At 45.4% G+C, this 22124-nt stretch overlaps 1 protein-coding gene across 6 annotated transcripts in view; it reads right to left on the bottom strand.

Moving 5' to 3' along the window:
- DNAH9 (dynein axonemal heavy chain 9) overlaps nt 1-22124 on the bottom strand; it is a 330190-nt gene that overhangs the window by 197563 nt on the left and 110503 nt on the right. For 5 of the 6 annotated variants that reach the window (XM_053297116.1, XM_053297118.1, XM_053297119.1 and 2 more), the window contains exons 33-35: nt 15280-15490; nt 3353-3480; nt 2709-2817 (exon numbers count right to left, since the gene is read on the bottom strand). In XM_053297116.1, the coding sequence (XP_053153091.1) occupies nt 2709-2817; nt 3353-3480; nt 15280-15490 (448 nt within the window). Of the gene's footprint in view, nt 1-1252; nt 1298-2708; nt 2818-3352; nt 3481-15279; nt 15491-22124 lie in introns of those variants that run through there. The other variant, XM_053297121.1, reaches the window with a different exon arrangement.

Below are 22124 nucleotides of genomic sequence, written 5' to 3'. Positions count from 1 at the left end.
TTTTTAACTGACAGTTGGCCTGTTCAGATGATGCTCCGGCCGTTCCTTGAAAATATGGCTCCCATCACCACCCAGCACACACCGTTGCCTAATCACATATCTCCTAGCAGTCAGTTAATTTGAACTGCACTTAGAGGGTCAGTTCAGATGAAACACCACCCTGCACAGCTAGGGGATGGCATGCCAAAGCACTGCTTTTGCAGGGAAGATGTGTGCGCTCATGGTCCTTCCCTAAGTGTTTGCAAGAATCAGTCAGAGTATTATCTGAACTGGCCCAGTGTTAGTGGACATATGACTTTTTGCTTGTCTGAGAACTGGAAGCCCTACACTAAAAACAAACAGAAATCTACCACTGATACTCTTGCATCTATAGCATGGAAACAGAGTAAAAATGAGACAGAAACATAACATGTATATTCGTCACCACCATGGATCACAAGGCAAGTGCTCCCCTCCCAAGGAGTGACAAGTTTGGATATGTGCTATTGTTAGAAGTAACCTCCTTTTCAGCCCAAACTATATGCTTATGGGTCTCCCAGGCAGTACTAAGACTTTTCAGGCCCACACTGGCATTACCAGAGACCCAAGAGAAAAAGACATTTTGCAATGGAATGAGATAGAAGGTTTGGCATCAGTATCCCTCTCCTATGCTTGATACTGATGCAAAAGGGCTGATCAGGTCTTTGAGTAAATCAAATGACTGTAGAAGACCCTAGAAGGAACTTAACCACAACCACAAATAAGTTTGGTATGCATATACTAAAAATATCTTCCCCCAAGAAATTAAAGGTTATCACAAGTAAAGAAACTCCTCAGCAGAGCAATTTCCCCCTCTTAAGCGTGAAAACTATTTTCTACTACTAACTGAATTAGCCCTGAGGACTAGAACCTCATGAACAGATCAAATCCCAAAGGAGAGCCACACACCTATAGTGACCTCTACCCCTCGGCGATTCAGACCATATTCTGAAACTCTCAAACTAATAAACTCAACCACAAGACTTCGTCACTGCCCATTAGCGATACTCAGAAAGAAAATCTCACTTTAGAAAAACCTACTGCTCCTTCTTGAATAGGAATAAGGTGGAAGATGTTCAACCCCCTTTGTCAAGTGATCCCCTTCAAGTTTAGGGCATAAAACCCTCCTTTTAGGGTTAGTACTTTGCACAGTTTGTGGACCTACTCATGAATCTATTTACACATCATTCATGCTGCTGTTCCTGGGGAGCAAAGTTGTCTTGATTTTCGTTACCTTGACCATCCACCCCAATGCAAAGCTCAGACAGAATGCATGTTGTGTGTGGATGAGTTCCAGAGATTCCCACCCTGAGAATCTCTAGTTCAAAGAGCTAAATCACTATTTTTGGGCCCCTCAATCCCTCATAAGCTGTTAACCTAGCTACCCAGAGCTTCCCCTCACCAGGCAGTTCTCCAGCTTCGTTCCAGCCCATGAATGTTACAAGTCAGGTAGATCTAAAACCCCTTCCCACAATCTCCCATTTAGGACAGGGATTCCTTCTCCCCTCCCTTTCCCCCCTTTTCTTTCTTTTACCAAAATCAGTGGAGTCCGTCTAGGGACCCCTTAATTAGTATTTATTTGATCAGGAGCATTGGTGGTCAGAGGTGGAGGAAGCAGTAGAATATACCAGTCTTTGTCCATAAGGGAACAAAAAACAATCCATGTGCTCTCCCTGTATTGGCTAGATCCTTTTTAATGAATAGGTTACACCATAAGCTACACCACAAGTTTGTCCATCCTGACCTCCAGCTTCACCATATGTTTGTCAATCCAGACCTGATTCACTAACACCTTAAATTATAATGACCAACCCAGGAGGATTGCCCTCTCGTGTTCGTCTTCTCTCTAACCCCATCCTCCTGCTCTTTCTCAAACTAACATGCAAATGCTGCAGATTTAAGTCACCTTATCTACCTCAGCTGCATTGCATTAACTTGTTTTGCCTATCCCCTCCTTTTATAACCCCTTGACTCCCCATAATCAATGTTTATCTTTTCCATGAACTCCCTGCTTGTCTCAGAAACCATTCCCACATAGCATTGCCAAGCTAGCAGTTAAACATCCAGGAGACTCGCTAGGAGTCACACCTCCCAGAACTCTATGGTTATATCATTCATTTGAGCAGTTATTATTGAATGCATTGCTCTTCTGTGTTGATATTCATGCAAGCAAGTTTAGTCTCTCAAATTCCCCACGTTAGTGATTTGGTTTACTAGCATTACAACTAGACGTCTATTTTTATTGATTCCCTAAATGAGGTCATATATTTTGATTGCTTTTCAATAAATGTGAATATTTTGCATTAAAAGCTTGTTATCCCCATTGATATCATTCCCACATCTACACATGGGTTAGCCCTTGCTGCAAAGGCCCCTTAAAACACACATGTCTAGCCCCACGTGTTGTAACACTATGCAGATAGACAATCTGAAACAAAACTCATTCTTCACAGGAGTCATAACATAATGACACAATTCAACATTCACAGTTAGGCAATAGCAGCAGCACCACGAAGGTCAGGATGGGACTTGAGGACTGTGTACTTCCAATCAAGCAATTTGCAAACCACACTTGGTACATAACCATCTTCCCTCAGATGCTCCCTTGATGAGACATAGGTTAAAGCAAAAGCCATTCACTTTCTACTAAGAAAACGCCATCCTCCCCTCTTTTTCTCCCTGCCAACTACCTGCTCTGGAGACAGTGGCTGGGGTGGCAGTTCGCAGGTGACTGATCTCAAACAGCAGTCTCATGGTGGGATTGAGAGGAATCCTTTCATTGCTTGCTAGAGTTAGCACCTGCAAAAGGATGGATATGGTCAGGCTGCAAACACAAAAAGCACTGTGGGTCATAGCAGCTGCTCTGAAATGGATTGGATTCACTTAAATGTAGCTGGAGTGACTGTATCTTCCCTGCAAGACTCTTCATTTAGTGGAAACCCAAGATTTGGAAGAGAGAAAGCCTATGATCAAGAAGATCTACAAAAAAGAATCTCCTCAACCCCATCAGCAAGAACATTGTTCCTGCTTCTACAGGAAACCCAGAAATAACACCTGTCCTTTTCAGTACTGGCTGCAATGTGTGCTCCTTGCACTATCTAGATACTTTCATCTTAAAATTCACAAAAGGTAACACTTCCTTATAATTTTTGCCTGTTCCGTGTGCTCATGTGTATGCGTGCATCCATGAAATTGGGGGGTGGGTCCCTGTTTCTTGATGTAAATGTAGTTTTGAAATTATTCAATAGCAATTTGATCCTACAGTTTACCAGTTTAATTTTGGCAAAAGATAAATTACTCTACATACTCCAGTATATACATGTCTGTGTTTTACCTTATTATCATCCATGACTGTATTGAGAGATTCAATCCACATCGGATCAATATCACCATCCAGGACAATCCACTTGGAGCCATCATGTGTAACATTGGCCAGGTCTCGCATGATCGATGAAAACAATCCTAAAGACATCATCACTGGCACTCAGTGGGATTCTCAGAGGACTTTAATTTCTTTAAATTAAGAAATTTAATAACTGTCTTTCTCTTTAATAACTGACAAGGATTTATTGAGCTTGCATGCAAACAAGCAAAGTAAAAATGAAACACAGTTAAATCTGATAATTACAGAAACAACAGGACATGAGTAAACTCCTTTAGGAAGTAATGAATAAATGTGATCAAATAATGCCATTGACAATAATCCCATACCACTTAATACAGCTGGGAATGATTATAAACTAAAAAGAAAACTCTGCACACCCAAATTGAAGGGGGAAATAAGAAGAGTGTTTCCTATAATGTTTTTGCCCTTCTCCCTCTTTTCTTGAAATTGACATTATCTTCAGCAAAATGACAGAACATTAATCAAAGGTTCACAGATTTATTCTGCGAATGAGTCACATGACACTGTGCACACAGTGAACAATCTGCCCTTTTGCTGTTTGTGCAACATGTTCATTTTTACGAAAGCCCGTTGTGAAGGCTGGTACACTAAGTATTTGAGTGTCAAGAATTGCTGTACTTGTTACAGAATAAAGAAGTACACATTGAATATTCCCTGTGTACCTGGCAACCTGCATCAGTCATACAGTGTGCTCATATGGTGTGCACACACTACAGGGCAGGAACAGGTACATATTACATGTTAACATATAACACTCGCTTCTACAGTTAACATGAGAAGCGGCCCAAGGCCACAAGTAATTGCTGCCTTCACCCTCTTAAATATTTTGTCCTCCCAAGAAGACCATTCATTTTTATGGGCATGAGGACATGCCCCAGATTCCTCTACAGTTTCATCATTAACCCCAAAGGAAAGCATAAATATAGGCATACCTTCTCTTCATGGCCCAGCTGAAAACACATCACCAGAGCAGGAGCACACCTTACCTATCAGCCCATTGTGTTCCTGACCTGCTCTTTCACACACACTTTCCAATAATAAGCCTCATCAGGGATGCAGCAGGCAAGCCCAAAGAGGATGCAAAACTCCAGCCTTAGCTAGTGTCTATCTCTCAGAGCAATGTAAATAATAAATAAGAGGGCAGTACCACAAAAACAAAGCCTCTGGGCACAGGAGACAGTTTCATGGGAGGGGAAATCACTAGCAGTCCCAATGCATTTCAAGACAGTGGCCAACATGATGTGCACTCTCCCATCGAAAGTAAGGACCCACCAGGGCTGCTGCATAGCCTCAACACTGTAGCAATGGAGCTGCTGTAGAATGACTTCAAAGGCAGCTCTCTGAAGTCATTCTACAGTAGCCCCAATTATACACGGTCAGGTCAGGGCAACCCTTGAAGTTGCATAGCAGCCCTGGCATGATGGCTCCTTACCAGCAATGGGAGACTATGCATCATGTCAGCCACTATCTCTTCTTCAGGAGACTATAAGGATACTGTTATGCATGGTGGCCTGTCCTGTGGGTAAGGACCAATACTGGCCAAGCTAGAAAATAGGTCTGCATCCACAGCAGCCATTTCAGCTCACCCAGTCACAGAATTCAGGGCAAAGATGTGCTGAACTCTCAGTGAACTGTTAAATTCAGAGAAAGAAAAAAACAACCCAAGGTGCCTTTGTCAGAGTTTTAATTTTATTGCTGATTTTCCTTAAGGAAATATATTCTGTTGATGTGTTAGCATACTGTCTATATATATCCCCTTGAAGTATGCCTATCAATGACTTATAATGACAGACCAAAGCCCGTTTGCTTCACATACAGCTTTCCTTTACTATGTTTAACTTGTAACATTATAAGCTAGCTGGCAACTCAAATGTCCTTTACTTGCTGTCTCCTGGAAACTCCCCCCCATTGCCCTCTTCCTCCTTCCCAGTATTTCACACCTTGTCCAGACAGAAGGTGCACCAAGGATAGTAAAAGCTGTGATTTGCACAACATTCTTCAGGCCTGTTCATCTCCCAAGATCCGCTCACAAGAACACCAGAAAACAGTTTCCTCTTGATAAAATATATATATCATGTGAAACCAATGTATATAATCTGTGAGCCTCCTCTTAGAATGGTGTTTGTTTTGTCATGATAATCCACGTTTATGGTTGAGCCATGGACATGTATGGTGACTCATGATGGATGTTAGCTTGGTTCAATGAACCCCCGTATCCAGATCAGAGGGTCAAATGACTATAAGATTAGAGGGGCTTCAGGCATCAATTCAGCAATTTCCTTGCTCAAACCTTCGACCCTGCTGGGTGACCCCGCTTAAGCAGGAGTCCACCAAAGACGCAGTTCTGTCAGCAACTCTTTCTGCGGAGAGAGAGTTGGGGCATAGCTAACATCTCCATCCTTGCTCCAGAGCTGCAAGCTGCCTCTCGAAGACATGCCAGCCACCTGCAAGTCCACCCCCAGCTCTCATAAGCAACACTCAAGCCTCAGCCACGCACCTGACCTTACGCCGAGATCTGATAAAATGCCTTCAACAGCCTACCTGATTTTCCTCGACTCCCTCCCTCCTTCTCTGGTGGTTCAGCTTGCCTGAATTACTTTCCATTCTCCCCACCTCTCCAGCCACCCTGTACCTTCCTCTCCTCCCTCCCTTCCCTCCTGCAAGGTTAAGAATGTTTTAGCTTGTTGCCAGCTGTAGTACTGACTGAACATGCATTTGTCACATAGCTAGATATGATTTAACACACCAGGATTGCTTAAAGTATAATTTGCCTTATGTTACTATTCAGTTTAATAAAGCTTTTAAAATTTATATAAAGTAGTGGTTCTAGTCTTGTTTCACACTTCTGCCAATCTGATCTGTGATTCCCGTACAAAGAGTGACTTTGGCACAGGACAATATATGCAAAATATATAATCCCGATCTGTTACATACTAAGGCCGTTCTCATAACCGAGCTGGGGAGGGTTGGTGGGGAGGCAGGCTCCTAACTGCCTCCTCGCACATGATCTACCCTCCCCAGTAGGCTCCACTGCATCTGCAGAACACGAGTGGTGCCACACCAAGTGATAGAGCTGGGAGCCAGAGGAGGAAGTCCTCCAGTATCCCACAATGCACCATGCTAGTAGTACAGTGCATTGGGGGATGTCCCTGCTGCCATGCGCTCTTGCAACCCAACTTTGTGAACGCTTGGGCTGCAGACAGTCCAAGTATTCACACAACTGGGGAGTGGGGTGGAAGGGCACACTTGCATCCCACTATAAGTTTTAAAAAAGCCTAGGCTACCCAATCATGGAGTGCCAGGATTGGGACCTATCCCAGAACTTCTCACAGCTGGCTGTACCCAGGTAGGGCTGCCCTAGACTGAGTAGAGCTGGTCGTGAGAACAACCTTACTGGCTAACAAAATCCTGTAAAGTTTAAATTAGATAAGCTGTAAACAAATAAATACCAAGAAAAATAATCTTACAAAAGAAAATAAATACAAAATATCTATTTTAATATACTGGCACATTAGTATGTTATATACAAACACTGAAAAGGCATTCTTTAAACATCAGGTTTTCAGAGAGAGAGAAACAGTTAAATCATCCCAAGCTAAGTAGCTGAAGACTAAAATGAACAAATACACTTACTGAGACAGAACTAACTGAAGAATAACATTACCAGAGAAGCTGAACCCTCCCTGCAAGGTTTAGTCCTCATTTACTAGTACAGGAAGGTATCTCTATATAGGGAAGGACGCTTAATGATGAACTGCACACTGCTGAGTTTAGAAAAGGTAGTAAATCTAGATCTTCATTTAACCCATGAGATGCCGAACAGCCTAATCTTAAAATCCAGCAGGTTTCTTTACAAGTAAAACCTTGCCATTATGAACAGGAACTTGTTCAGCCGCTCAAAAGGTCAGATCTTTGTCACTGTTGGTGGGTTCACACATAATGGCAAACTACTGTATAGTTAAACGTGGCTGAGGTTTCGGTTTGTAACTCCAAATCGTGCCACAGACATTTGCCAAATGGTGGCTGGCCAAACTCCAGGAGAGGGGGAGCCCCTCCCTGCAACCTACATGGCCAGACTGTAGGCCAAGCGACAGCACACCGGCAGGGTGGATGCGATTGGCCATGATCTGGAAGGGTATGTGCCAAGTGTGATCATGCATTTTCAGAGCACTCCGCCTGCCCTCAGCAGGGAAAGGGCATTTAAATCCATTTCAATGCCCTGCAATGCCCTTCCACGCCATGGCATGGCAAAGCTTCTTCTGCCAGTGAGGGCACCACTGCCCCCAAAGTAGTCTCACACCCTTATAATCCTACACATGCATGAATTCTTGGGGCGCTTGGGGTCCAGGAGGGGGTTGCTATTCCACTTTAAGGGAGGGGAGGGGAACATTCAGACTTCTTAGGAGGGGATATGTAGATGAGGGAGGGGATAGGATGCTAGGGGTCTGTCCTACAGTAACCTGGGAAGATGTTACAAGGGGTAACCCCCGCAAAGCAGTCCATGCAGACCTAACCAAAATCCTGCTGTCTGGCAGATCATGAGAGGGCCAGTCTACTGGGGAAGGCTGTGCTCATGTAAGGGCTTTGCCCAACCCATGAACTGTGACCTCGCGTGTTGAGCCAGTCCACCCACCAATGCATGCAAGGAGGAGCCGCTTGTGTGGGGCCCTCAACTCCCATTGGTAAAAGGTGAAACAGATCCCCCTAAACATCCCCACCCTTATTCCCCATGGACAGTGGGGTGGAAGTTCCAGGGCACTGGCAAAGGCACACATGTCCTCCTGGGCAGACAGGCTGGCAGGGGGTACATTTCCACGGCAGCTTGGCCATAATCCACAAGATGAGGAATGCACTCTCCAGGGTACCCCTTCCCACGGCTTCCCTCCACACAGCAACCTGGTTCTGTTTAGAGCCCCCATGGCCTGCCACTCTTGTGAGGGAGGTGTCAGTGGAAGAAGAGAATGTTTTGCCGTCTGACATAATTCGAGTTTGTTTGTTTGTTTGTTTGTTTATTTATTTATTTATTTATTTATTTATTTATTTCATTTCATTTCTAGATCGCTCCATCCAAAGGCTCTGGGCAGTGCACAAGTTTAAGAAACATAAAAATAAACACCATTTAAAACTGCTTAAAACAATATAAAAACAATTTTAAAACAGTTCAGAGCCATTTAAAACTAATTAAAAAATACTTTAAAACAATTTTAAAACCCTGGAAGGCCAGGCCAAACAAGTAAGTTTTTAGGGCTCTCTTAAAGGTCAACGAGCCTAAACTATGGATATCTGCCAGGAGTGCATTCCATAGTCCAGAAGCAGTTACAGAGAAGGCCTGGCTCTGAATCACCACCAGACGTACAGGTGGTAACTGCAGATGGACTTCTCCAGATGACCTCAACATGCAAGGGGATCATGCAGAAGAAGGCGCTCTCTAAAGTAGCCCAGACCTAAGCCATTCAGGGCTTTAAAGGTAATAGCAAGTCAACAACGCCAATCAGAATTTTGTGCTCAGATCAGTGCCTCTGCTGAATAATATATGGCTCTCTAGTTTTCCTTGATCAGGCAATAAGACCACTGATAAATGGGAGGGTGATGGCTACTGCTACAGCTTACAACCCCAATAAACCTTATAGACTTGCAAAGCCACTCCAAATTAACCCATTAAGGACTGGAGAATCTCAACTACACACATCTATCCAGGAAGATTTGAAACAGCTCAAATTGCTGCTAAATGCAGCCAGAAAAACCACAGAACCCCTGCTAGGGAGACTTTGTCAGCATAGGTGTAACTATAGGGGGCAGGGGGGCACATGCCCCGGGCGCCACTTGGCAGGGGGTGCCAAAAAGTGCCCCCGCCGATTTGCCGGAAAAAAAATATTTTTTATTTTAATTTTTTTTTTTTTTTGCAGAGCAGTCCCCCTCCCCCGGTCCCGGCGCCCCCCCTTTGGCATTGCTCATCCAGCACTGGGCGCCGTGGCATCTTCGTAGTCCAAGTCTCTGACTCTCACTCCCCGGCGCACCCCGCCGCCCTGCCACCAGTCGCGCATTCGTCGAGAGGAGGACACGCACCAGAGCAAACTTCCTGAACAACTCCCTCTTCTGAACAACTTCCTGAACGCCCGAACCAGTTCCCCTTTTTGCTCATTCAAGTCCTTCCTCCCCTATAATCTAACCACGTTTTAACTGAAAAGGTTCAAGGAGGGGGAGATGGGGGGATGTGGAACCTTGGGTTCCACATCCCCCCATCTCTCCCTTCCTGGACTTTTTCACTATGTAATGCAAGCTAATTTAATTATATGTCATCATCAAAATGGATTAGCTGTTTCAGCCCATCAGGAAAGTCTAAACCTCCACCAATTTAATTAACCAGACTGAAAATCAGATGAACAGAGAATGTTTTAATGAAAGGTGGTATATAAATTTAACAATAAGTAAAACTATCATTAGGAGCAATTAGCGATTACTTAAACATTGGTGCTGCCAAGCAATTTGTAAATAAAACTAGAAGCCCTTTGAAAATAAGCTGGAATTAATTGTAGGTTGGGCAGGGGGTGAAAGTATACTGTATACTTCTAAACATTTATTGTTAAATTTATATACCACCTTTCATTAAAAACACCCCCAAAGTGGTTTGATTTTAGTCATGGATTTTAATTTTAATTGCTCTTTTTGTCAATGTGATGAAGATTAGTTAAATCTGAGTGGTCTTAGGCAACCAATGTTGCATCTGAAATGCCATTTCATTTTTTATTGTCATAAATACTCTCCAACCAATTTAAATAGCAAAGGTGTATATTATCGCTTTATTCAATTGCAGGGAATCTCAAAAAAGCAGCATTTGCAACTAAGGCAGTGCATATCTTCTCTAAAATGGCCCTTTTATAGTTTTTCTAACTTTGAAATCGTAACATAAAACAAAGCATAAACGCATAAATGCTTCCCCCTCCATTTGAAACCTTTTCTGGTGTAAATAGCGCGCGGATTTGGAAAAGGGGAGTCTTTCTTTATCAACGGGAGAATAAGGAGTCTTTAGCACTATCACCCTAGTCCCTCGAATTACTTTGGAGTCCTTGGTTTTCGTTTTGTTAAAATACAGTCACTCACAAGGGAAAGTCAGGAACAGAACCAGGGCGTGAGGGAGGGGCATCATAATCATAATAACCATCATTGCATCATAATTCTGATGTTTGAGATACAAGCCAACTTCACAGGGTTGTTGTGAGGAAAAACCTAAGTATGTAGTGCATTTTGAAATTTTTGGTAATTTTGGTAATTTTTTAAATTTTTAAAATAAAAGTTTTCTGAAACATGTGTGTCAGTCAGATGTATGTTGGGGGTGGAGGCAGGAGGGGGACACGGGGGGGCGCAATTTCAGTGCTTGCCCCGGGCACCGTTTTCCCTAGTTACACCTCTGTTTGTCAGCCAGAAAGATTGGGATCCGACATGGAACCAGATAGTGAGATAGACTTTCAATCTGCCCAAATGTCTTCAAATCACTGCTGCTCCACCCCTAAATCACACCCACCCTGGAATGTGTGCCCAGCCCAATTCCAAGGCATTGACTACCCGCAGAAGGAAGCTTTCAGTGAATATTTCTGACCTTAAATCAGGGAGTGATGATGAAAGGGATGAAACCGTGGGCACCCCTTTCCCCATTAAGCGGAATGACATGGAGCATGTGGGGCTGGCTATCCCTGACAGCTCAACCTCCTCGAAGATGCCCCCAATTTCTGTAGTAGTCCCGCCCATAGGGACACCTGACATAACATATACAGAAGGAAAGGCACCCAACCTCTTGACCATCCAGTGGTAGCCCCCTTCCCCCTCTGCAAGCCTTATATGCCCTGGAAAGGTGGTAGGGCTCATTCCAGAGCTTGGCACCCCACAAGGCTCGTGGCCAGGCATGCTCCTTGCACACTTTGAAAATGCAATTGCATTGATTGCCCCAAACAGACTGCCCGAGACTAAGGAAATCTTGACACACTCCGTGGAGCACTCCAGCCCAGGATCAGGACTGGCACCTGATGGGATAAAAACAACAGATCACCCAAGTACTATCCCCATCAGGAGAGCTGCCTGCCCCCCACAAGTTTGTGCTTGTGAACGTACATCATTGTCACTTCCTTCTTGGGGAACAAAGCACTTAGTGCCCATCCTATCATCCCGTGCACTTTTCCTACTGCTTGCCAGGTGGTCTGAGCAAGGGTCAGAGTGGGGAGAGGGAATGCCCCCGAGCAACTGTGAAACTTGATATTTTGACAAGTATGGGACAAGCATCGCAGCATCCCTGTTGCCTGGCAACTCCATAGCCACATAGCTGACAGGAGGGGCGGGGCTGGTTCTCTGAAAGGCTGCCAGCAAGAAATGCCAAAGGAATGGAGCAGCCACATCCTTGGGCAGGTCTGCACCACTGCCTCTATGACTGCAGTTTAAAAATTAAAACAAAACCACATTTATGGCTGCATCCAGAGTTGAACGTAACGCTTCAGTGGCCAAACCTCAGGTCTGGGCAGCAAACCTGAGAGATAACCAAAGGTTCAATTTGGAGTTTGCCGAGGTCGCTTTCGGCCCATAACTGTGCATAACCGTTTTCGTGCAAATGGACATACTGGAGTTCCAACCTCGGCCACTTTTAATTCTGATTTGGTGTTAAATGTCTATGATTGAATTTCAGCCAGTGTTATTTCAGGGTCCCTATGTTAACTATGTATGCTATTGCTGAAACATCCACCAGTCCTCTTTTTTAGTTGTCTAGTAGTTTTGCCAAAACAGAACAACCCAGCAAGGGTACTTGATAATAATACCAAATGAATGAATGAATGAATTCTGTGGATGGTAAAATTCCAACAGATGAGTACATCTCTGGAATTAACAAAGTCTCTATATCTACCTCTGTGACAGCAATATTGACAACAGCCACATAGATAATGGCCCAGAGGTGGGGCAGATCCAGGCAAACATGCATGTTCCTGTTTTTTTATGAGTGATTGAAGTATTGTTTCTTACTGTCCACTTCTTACTGGCAATATTTCTGGTACTTTTTATGACATGATGGATTTATTATGACAGCCTGGAATGTCCAGGAGGCACCAGTACTTGTAGACAAATCTACCAAGACGAGTTCTTATACAGTTAAATGGAAGATAACAGACCAACATTTCTGTTTTAGGTCTAGACATGCTTTGAAGCAGATCAGCTCTATGGTGATGTACAGTACTGGTTCTAACATTGTGTAATATGCAGGAGGGATAACCTCTAAGACGCAGGTCATACTGTAGTCTATCTGATTCTCTAGAAAATAATTAGAGTAGCTGTGTCTAATTCTTAGAAATTGGACATAAAGCAGATTATGGCTAATATACTTAGAGTGTGAACTGTCAAATCTAAGCAAGGTGTTGCAATTAGCTTATTTTCTTAAAGGGGGGGCGGGTATCTGATGGCCAGGTATCTTGGCTATGCCACCCAGCAATGGGTGCAGTACAGATCCCAAAGGTCAAAACGAATGCATGTATGTCTAGTATTAATCCATGTGTGAAATACATACAGATTGTCTAAACCACCAGTCAAGATGAAAAAGATGTAATTTTATATTTCCTCTTAATAAGAATAAAAATTATTCAAGCTATGGTTATATATAGGGATGTGCACAGAGCCGGGTTTCCCGGTCCAGTCATCCCACCACCTCGTGAGCCGGTTCAAGGGGCTCGAAGGGTATACTTGCGAAGGGGAATCCAGCAAGTATTCCCCCTTTCCAAGTAAAGGGCTTTTGTGATGGTAAATGTGGAGGGGGGAGGGAAAAGGTAATCTTAGGTAGTCTTTACCTTAAAAAACAAGCCGCCGCCACTGGTGGGGACGGCAGCCATGGCAGGGGCCCCTTCCACACACACCCCTGCTGACCTCTCAAATGACAGGCCGGGCAGGCCACGCATGCATGCCGCCATTAGAGTGACCTCCAATGAGTGACTCTTTACTTGTTAAGGGGAATCCTTGCTGGTTCCCCCTTTACAGGGATACCGGGCAAGCCCCTCAAACCGGCTTGTGAAGCAGGTTTTTGAGTTGGGCTTGGCTCGACTTGAACTCGGACTGGCATGGGGCCGGTTCGGTTCAAGGGTGAGTCTTCAAGCCGAAGCAGCTTGCACACGCCTCGTTATATATAGGGGTCTTCAAAGGAGCCCATTTACAAATTAACTACTTCTGGATGAACCCTCAGGTCCCTGGCATCTCCAAGATAGAGCTGAGAGAGACTCCTGCCTGCAACCTTGGAGAAGCCGCTGCCAGTCTGTGCAGACAATACTGAGCTAGATGGACCAAGGGTCTGACTCAGTATATGGCAGCTTCCTATGTTGCTATGGCATATTTTTGAGTGGGGCAGGGCATTTCCAAGGGAAGGAGAAATCTGATAAAACCTCCCCATCTGCACTTACACTATACGACGAGGACGGATATTTATATACCACTCTTCAACAAAATTCTCAAAGAGGTTTAGATAGGAAAATACATAAATAAGAAGATGGTCTGCTGTCCTCAAAGGGCTCACAATCTAAAAAGAAATATAAGGTAGACACCAGCAACAGCCACTGGAGGGATGCTGTGCTGGGGTTAGGTAGGGCCAGTTGCTTTCCCCCTGCTAAATATAAGAGAATCATCACTTTTAAAAGGTGTCTCTTTGCTCAGTTGGCAGGGGTTATATTGTGGAGCTATAGGCATTATATTGTGTTGCTAAGGAAGTTCTGTGCAGTGATAATACAAAGAAGTCATTCACACAATCAATAACTGTGTTCTACCCGGGTTTGGAAGCTGTGTGTGCTCCAAATTTTCAGTTGTGTGCAAGCAAGGTAAGAGAAAAACCAGGGTAGAAATAACTGTGTGGAAGCAAGGCAGGAAGAAAAGCTACCCAGGTTTTCCTCCCACCTTGCTTCCATACAACCAAAAATTGGGAGCACACACAGCTCCCAAACCTGGATAGAACACAGTTTTTGACTGTGTGAATGACCTCAAAGACAGGATGTCTGTAACTGAAAATTCCCAACAGCAGTAATACTAGATAATGCTTCCTGGCTATGCTAGGTGAAATTGAGACAGGAACAATGGTTTTCTATTAGCAATGGTTTTCTACTGGGTGGACCCAGGCTTGTGAGTGATGATACCAAATGTTTATGGAACATTAGAAGTACAATGGTGCCTATATTTACATGATGCTAAATGCATGAGATAAGTATAGTACAATAATTTACATCCATAATAATAGGTGATACTGTTTTCCGAGACTAAGTTACTTAACACATGCAATGAATTAAGAAACTTGCATATTTGTTCAAGCCAAAATGAACAGAATCAAACCTCCTGATAAATTCTAATGCAGCAATTTTGTTCCTGGCATAGTCATATTTCAGAGGCCCACCACCACTACCACATAGCAAGTGATACATTTTGAAAGCTTACATACACATAAATATACTTTTCTGAAAAACCTAAATGGATAATGGAAGGCAAGACGCAGGGGCTAGCAAAGTCAGGAAATTAAGAAGATTTTTAAAAGGCTCTCTGGAGATGCCTATATGAAAGTTCAGATGAGAAAGAAATATGCTGGAACAATTGCAGCCTTGCTGCACAACACACCAGAGAGCCAAAGAGTTATTACTTTCCATGAAAGCCTCATCTATGAAAACAGAACAAGCCAGAGACAGGTAAGACAGTACATTGTAAACACTCTTAACTTGTGTTAATAAAAACTTCACACTTGTGATGAACTCTCAAAGCAAACATTTTGGGGCGAGGTATTTTGTTTTGGGGTTTTTCGCAAGGTTAATGGGAACATTCCTCTCTTATTGGGTTTTAAAATATGGGAATACTCTTACCATCTTTCCATTCTCTTGTGGCAGGGTTTATGATGCCAAAGAGCTCATCATTGGTAACTGCTTTTGGGTTGAGGTCTGTCCATACAGGCCGCCGCTTCATGATATGGTAGGTCTTGTTCAGAGATTTCAGCACCTGAGACTTGCCTGTACCAGCATTGCCCACCACAAAGACAGAGTGCCGAACAGCAAGGAGCTCTTCAAGCTGCACTACCTGTAGGAGGAGCCAATGAGAAAAAAGAACATCACACTGTGGACTAAAACAGTTGCACAGTGTCTCATTTTATTAACCATGTACAATGGTCTCCCAATGAAAATCCACAACAACACATTATTCATTCATTCATTCATTCATTCATTCGATTTCTATACCGCCCTTCCAAAAATGGCTCAGGGCAGTTTACACAGAGAAATAAATAATTAATTAGTAAATAAATAAATAAAATAAGAAAGATGGATCCCTGTCCCCAAGGGGCTCACAATCTAAAAAGAAACATAAGATAGACACCAGCAACAGTCACTGGAAGTACTGTGCTGGGGGTGGATCGGGCCAGTTACTCTCCCCCTGCTAAATAAAGAGAATCACCCCATTAAACGGTGCCTCTTTGCCAAGTTAGCAGGGGTAGCTTACAGCAAACCTTACTTTGGGCAAAGTAACTTTGGGTACTTTGGGTAGCTTAGGGCAAAGCTTACTTTGCCAAGTTAGCAGGGGCAGTTAACAGGGGTAGTCACCTGCTAACTTTGCCAAGTTAGCACGGGACTTCACAAGGAATGTCTAATGTTTAGCTCTTAAATTCTACAATGGGCCAACCATTGACAACACTGACAAAAACAAAATGGTTTTTCACAATATGCAGTGTGAATGGCCACAAATCAAGGCAAATAATTCTTCTGAATAAAGGGATGTACAAAGCCAGATCTTCACTGAACCAACATTAACCTACTGAGCACATATAAGAGAGAGCGCCTTCTTCTACATGATCCCCACCGCACGTTAAGGTCATTTGAGGAGGTCCATCTCCAGTTGCCACCAGTTCGTCCGGTGGCGACACAGAGGCGGGCCTTCTCTGTAGGTGCTCTTGAGCTGTAGAATGCAGAAATTCGTAATTTGAGATCATTACTGTCCTTCAGGAGAGCCCTTAAAACCTATCTGTTTGGCCTGGCTTTCCAGGGTTTTAAATGATTGACAAACTGTTTTAAATTGATGCCCTGATTTCCACGGTTTTTTAGCTGTTTAATTGGTTTTATTGTGTTTTAATAGTTTGATTTTAACTGTTAACTTGTTTAAATTGTTTTTATCGTGTTGTAAACTGCCCTGAGCCATTTTGGAAGGGCGGTACAGTGGTCCCTCGACTTACGAACTACTCGACATAAGTATTTTTCGAGTTACAAACGGCAGTTTTAGATCCGGTTTTAGATGCGGTTTTTTCGACTTACAAATTTTTAGATGGGGTTTCCTCGACTTACGAATTTTACATGCGGTTTCCTTGACTTGCCTGCCTGTTTACTGCCTGTTTATTCTTGAAAAGAAATGTTCCTGTGCAGTTTGCAAGCCTTACTGGGGGTCTGGGTCTTTTTTCTAGGCTCCGGAACGCATTAATCCGTTCCCAATGCATTCCTATGGGAAACCGCTTTTCGACTTACGAACTTTTCGACTTACAAATGTGCATTCGGAACGGATTAATTTCGTAAGTAGAGGGACCACTGTATATAAATCTAATAAATAAATAAATAAATAAATAGTAAAGTCAGTCTAGACAAGGAGATGGCTTACAGTCTCTAGTGTGCATACTCTCTGGAAGAAAGACAGAGGTCAGACCAAATGTATCCCTGCAATTTGTTGACATTCCTCAGGATTTCAGATTTTCCCCCTTAGTGATTGGTATCTGACTGATTTACAAATAGCTTGTGCAGGCTATACTTCATCCAATGTCCTATGAAATCAATGCTTCATTTCTCAGTCATTAAACAGATACTAGCACTCACAAAATGTTCCTTCTACCTATTTCATCTTGGCTGCCAATACACAATTCATTGTGTTTGGTTAAATAATGTTTATTTCTGACACTATGGCCAAATTTGGATGGAAACGCAAAATCGGAGTTAAACAGGGCAGAGGTTGGAATTCTATTATGTTCAAATTTGTGAAACCGCAGTTTCAAGACAAAAACAACCTGTGGTTTGCCTCACCAAACTCCAATTTGAACAATCGGTTTGCAGTAAGGTTCACTGCCAAGACCTGAAGTTTGTCCACCAAAGCATTATGTCTGAGCCTATGTCACGTTATGTCACGGCCATAACCGCAGTTTTGTGCCGATTTTTGGAACCGCAATAATAGAGAGGGCAGCCCAGACCCACCCAGGGACACGGTAGCTCTATGTAAGCCGTGGCTGTCGATGGCTGCCTTTTGGCTAAAGCGCCATGCCCCCACCATCCCCCTTCCTCTTCCACATTCTTCTTGGCACCAGTGATGCATACAGAGTATTTAAAGAGACACTACCCTTTCAGCTATTCCAGTCTTCCCACCACTGTCAAGAGGGAAATGGGCAACAGGGCACCACCCCCTAGATTTGGGAGAGGGGAGAAAGAGAGGTACAGTGAACAGTGGGGAGGCTGTCCCACCCACGGGTGCAAATGTCTCACTACTCCAGACAATACAGATGTACACAACACAGCACTGCACTTTTGGGGGTGCTTGGATGAGGGGTTTGCTCCATGATAGCCAGGAGCCCTCCAAGGCCACCCTTTGCCATGCTCATGCCCCAGCCTTGTTCCTCCCTACAAGCACTCAATGAATCTGTCATCAATATCCACCCCAGTTGTCCTTTGTGTTATCTATTGCCCTGCAGCTGCCCCTTTGTTTTATCCACTCTATGGCACTATTGGGGAATGTCTGCAGTAGACACTCTTGATGAGGACTTGAGAGCATGAAGGTAATGTCCCTGCACCTGGCCCTATCCTACATTGAGCTAAGTTATACTGGCCACACCCACACACATCCAGTCCTGAACGAGTGTGCACATGGTGGCCGGTCCATTACATACACGTGTCCCAATTGCAAGTGATGCAACCACAGGAGTTTGGTGGCCTACAACCTCATGCGGACGCCTAGCTGCTCTAAACAGCCATGGAGTCCCAGCAATCTTCTGCTGTCACAACATCAACTGATGGCACTGGCATGGCCAGCACCATGGGCACCTCCAGAAAGGTCAGAGTGAAGCTCTGGATCAACACTGAGAACAGAGTCTTTGTGGAACTGTGGAGGGAGTGAAGGAACTAACTGCAGAACCAGTTCCACAATGAGACCAGCTATGGCTGGATCTCCAACCAGTTGGCTCTCTTGGGGTACCATTGCACTGCCAACCAGTGGAAGGAGAGGCTGCAGTGCCTCAACAAAAAAAAAAGCAAAGAGGTGACCATGCACAACTCTGAACTCAGGACCATGGCCCACTGAGATGTGCTGGCATCAGTGCTGCTGGACAGGAGGTATGTCAACCCGGGGGCCACAGTGGGGACTGGGTACCTGATGCCAGGGAGAAGGTTGAGGGCCAGCCAGACATCCACCCTTACAGCCACTCAAGGTAAGCTGGCCCACTCAAAAATTGGCTGCCACAGCCAGTGCCCCAGCACCACTGGCCACTGCCTCCACCACCCCTGTGCGAACAGAGGGCACATCCTTGGTGCCTCATGTGATCATGACCAATTTTGTGCCTCTTGCCACAGAAGGTCCAACCTGCACCTAGGTCCCGGGGTGATAGCACACTGCCCCTTCTTTTGGGACTGCATCCTCCCCTGCCTGGTGTGGTGGTCCAGTGGTGACAAATGTGGTGCCCTGCCTGCCCCCCATGCCTGCCACACTCTCACAGGTGGTGGAGGTGTCCACAAGGTGCCTTCCCTGGCCCCTCATGCACACCTTCAGCGCCCAACAGCAGGTAGGAGTGCCAAGGGCAGGGGAAACCTTCAGGGATGCCAGGGGTCATGGGGAACCCATGGTTGTCCAGTTCATGGATCCTGCTGGACATCCCCTCCAATCGGCCCTCTATGCCATCAAGTCAGGAGATAATAAGACCCAGATAGGGGACCTTCAACTACTGTCCCCAACCCACTTCTTCAAGGACAGCCAGTCCTCCTAGCTGGAGCATAAGAACCTGCAGGTGAGAGGACTTGGAATTGGCAGCTCCCGGGACCAAGGTCCAGGAGCAGACCTTTCCGAGGAGATGCTTGTCCACATACCACCTGATGTCATGTCCAGTGCGGAGGTCGACACAGCAGTCTGGGTACCACTGGCCCGTGAGATGGTGGCTAAAGGTGCAGGATCCTACCAGCACACCCACGGGGATCAAGGTCACACATTGTCAGACTGGCCAGGTGAGTGAACAGGTGCACTGCTATGGGCCGTGCAGTGCTTGGTGGTGGTGAGAGTGGTGCGGGGGGTGATGTGGTACCCGTGGATAGTAGCAGGGTGGAATTGGTGGCTGGTGTTCTAGGGAGAGGGGGGGGTGTCACACGTGACTGTTAGCGGGATGGAAATGGTGCTTGGTGTTCTGGGGTGCGGGGTGAGGCGATGTGGGGTGAGGTGCTGCCCAAAGATAGTAGTGGAGTGCCTGTGCTAGTCCCATGTTTGGGGGGTTGTGAGGGGGTACGACATGGGACAGAGTGGGGCAGAGGGGTACATGTGTGGGGTGCATTATCTGCCCTTGACTAAAGAACATTCCTATCTGAGGTGGATGGCACTGGAGAGTGGCAGGTGCAGAAGCTGGATGGAGGATAAGGGGAGGCCAGGGATGAGGCACACCCCACTGGTGGGGGGGGGAGAACTCCCTGACCTGATAGCATGCCAAGGCAGGACATGCCACTGGATCTGTTTTAGCTAAATCTTTATGGTGCTCTCCCTCTCCATGCTTCCTCCCTGCAGCATCACCAGAGAAAGAGGAACCTGGCCAGCCACTACCAGTTCCAGAACAACCAGCAGTGCCAGTAACCTAGAGCAGCCAGGACTCGTGGATCCACCCCACGCAAGCCAATGGGTGGCATAGTTTTACAGTGGTTCTGTTTTTACCTCTCTGCAAAGCGAGAGCTAAAGTATGGAGTTCCACAAAGCTCCATACTATTTCCAATACTTTTTAACATCTACATGAAAAAAGGGATGTGCACAAAACAGTTCACAGGCCATGTTAGAGGCCTGCGAACCGGTTCATAGGTGGCCTGACGCCGGGGGGGGGGTTGCTTTAAGGGGGGGTTGTACTTACCCCTCCTGCCGCTTTTCCCCCTCCAACACTCCAGTTTTTAGGGAAATCTTCAGGGCGGCAGCGTTCCTCCCTGCCGCCCCTGCCCCCTTGTTGCCTGCTAAAAGCGGAAGTAACTTTTGCGCATGCGCCCGCTGATGACATGCGCGGCGTGCACACATGCGTTGGCAGCGTGTGCATGCGCAGAAGTTACTTCCGCTTTTAGCAGTAGTAGTAGTAGTACTTTATTACAGCCAACGGCCACAAGGGGGCAGGGGCGGCAGGGAGGAACACTGCCGCCCCAAAGATTTCCCTAAAAACTGGAGCGCCGGAGGAGAAAAAGCAGCGGAAGGGGTAAGTACAACCCCCCCACCCTTAAAGCAACACCACCACCCCCAGCATCGGACCGCGCCTCCACGGTCCGTGCACATCCCTACATGAAACCACTAGGAGAGGTCATCAGGGGATTTGGTGCCGGATGCTATAAGTATGCTGATGACACCCAGATCTATTTTTCTATACCAACTTCATCAGGAAATGCCATAACTTCCCTAAATGCATGTCTGGAGGTGGTAATGGACTGGATGAGGGATAACAAACAGAGGCTGAATCCAAATAAGACACAGGTACTGACTGTCACGGGTCACAACCTGAGAGATGGTTTAGATCTGCCTGTTCTGGATGGGGTTACACCCCCCCACCCCCGAAAGATCTGGTTCGTAACTTGGGAGAGCTCCTGGATCCCAAACTGTCTCTGGTTTCTTAGGTCAATCAAACAGGGGCACAGGACACTTTCTATCAGCATCAGCTGATACATCAGCTATGCCCATTTCTGGAGGTATATGTCCTTAAAGAGTGGTTCATATGCTGGTAACCTCTAGGCTTGACTACAGTAATGCACTCTATGTGGGGCTGCCTTTGTACATATTTCAGAAACTACAATTGGTACAGAATGTGGCAGCCAGATGGTTCTCAGGGACAACCCGAAGGGACCATATAACACTGATTTTGAAAGAATTGCACTGGCTGCCAATAGGTTTCCAGGCAAAATACAAAGTGCTGGTTATTACCTATGAAGCCCTCAATGGCTTGGGTCCAGGGTAGGTAAGAAAGCACCTTCATTGTCATGAACCCTGTTGCCTATTAAGATCATCTGGAGAAGTCCAGTTACAGTTTCTGCTGGCTTGTTTGGTAGTGACTCGGGACCAGGCCTTCTCTGTGGCTTCCCCGGGGCTTTGGAATATGCTCCCTGTTGAAATAAGAGCATCCCCTTCTCTGTTTTTCAGGAGGAAGACATACCTGTTCTCTCAGGCTTTTAACTGAAAATTTTACTGTTTTTAAAATATCTGTTGTATTTTCTAATTTGTACACCACCTAGAGATGTATATATATGGCGGTATAGAAATATGATTGACAAATAAGCAACACCAAGCACATGGCCCAGCTGCACAACAGGAGGCATGTTATCAGCCTCCAGCTTGCAAAAGTCCTGGCCACACCGCATGCAGAGAGCTCCCAGGCCACGTGTGATGTGCTGCGTGAAACAGACATGAGAGGGGGAGAAGGCATGAGGAGGAGAAGGGGGTCTTCCAGGAGGCCACAGATCAGACAGTGCATGCCTGC

This window comes from Hemicordylus capensis, chromosome 2 (assembly GCF_027244095.1).
Source record: "Hemicordylus capensis ecotype Gifberg chromosome 2, rHemCap1.1.pri, whole genome shotgun sequence".
Classification (NCBI taxonomy): Eukaryota; Metazoa; Chordata; class Lepidosauria; order Squamata; family Cordylidae; genus Hemicordylus; species Hemicordylus capensis.
This window is presented reverse-complemented; position numbering and strand designations above follow the sequence as displayed.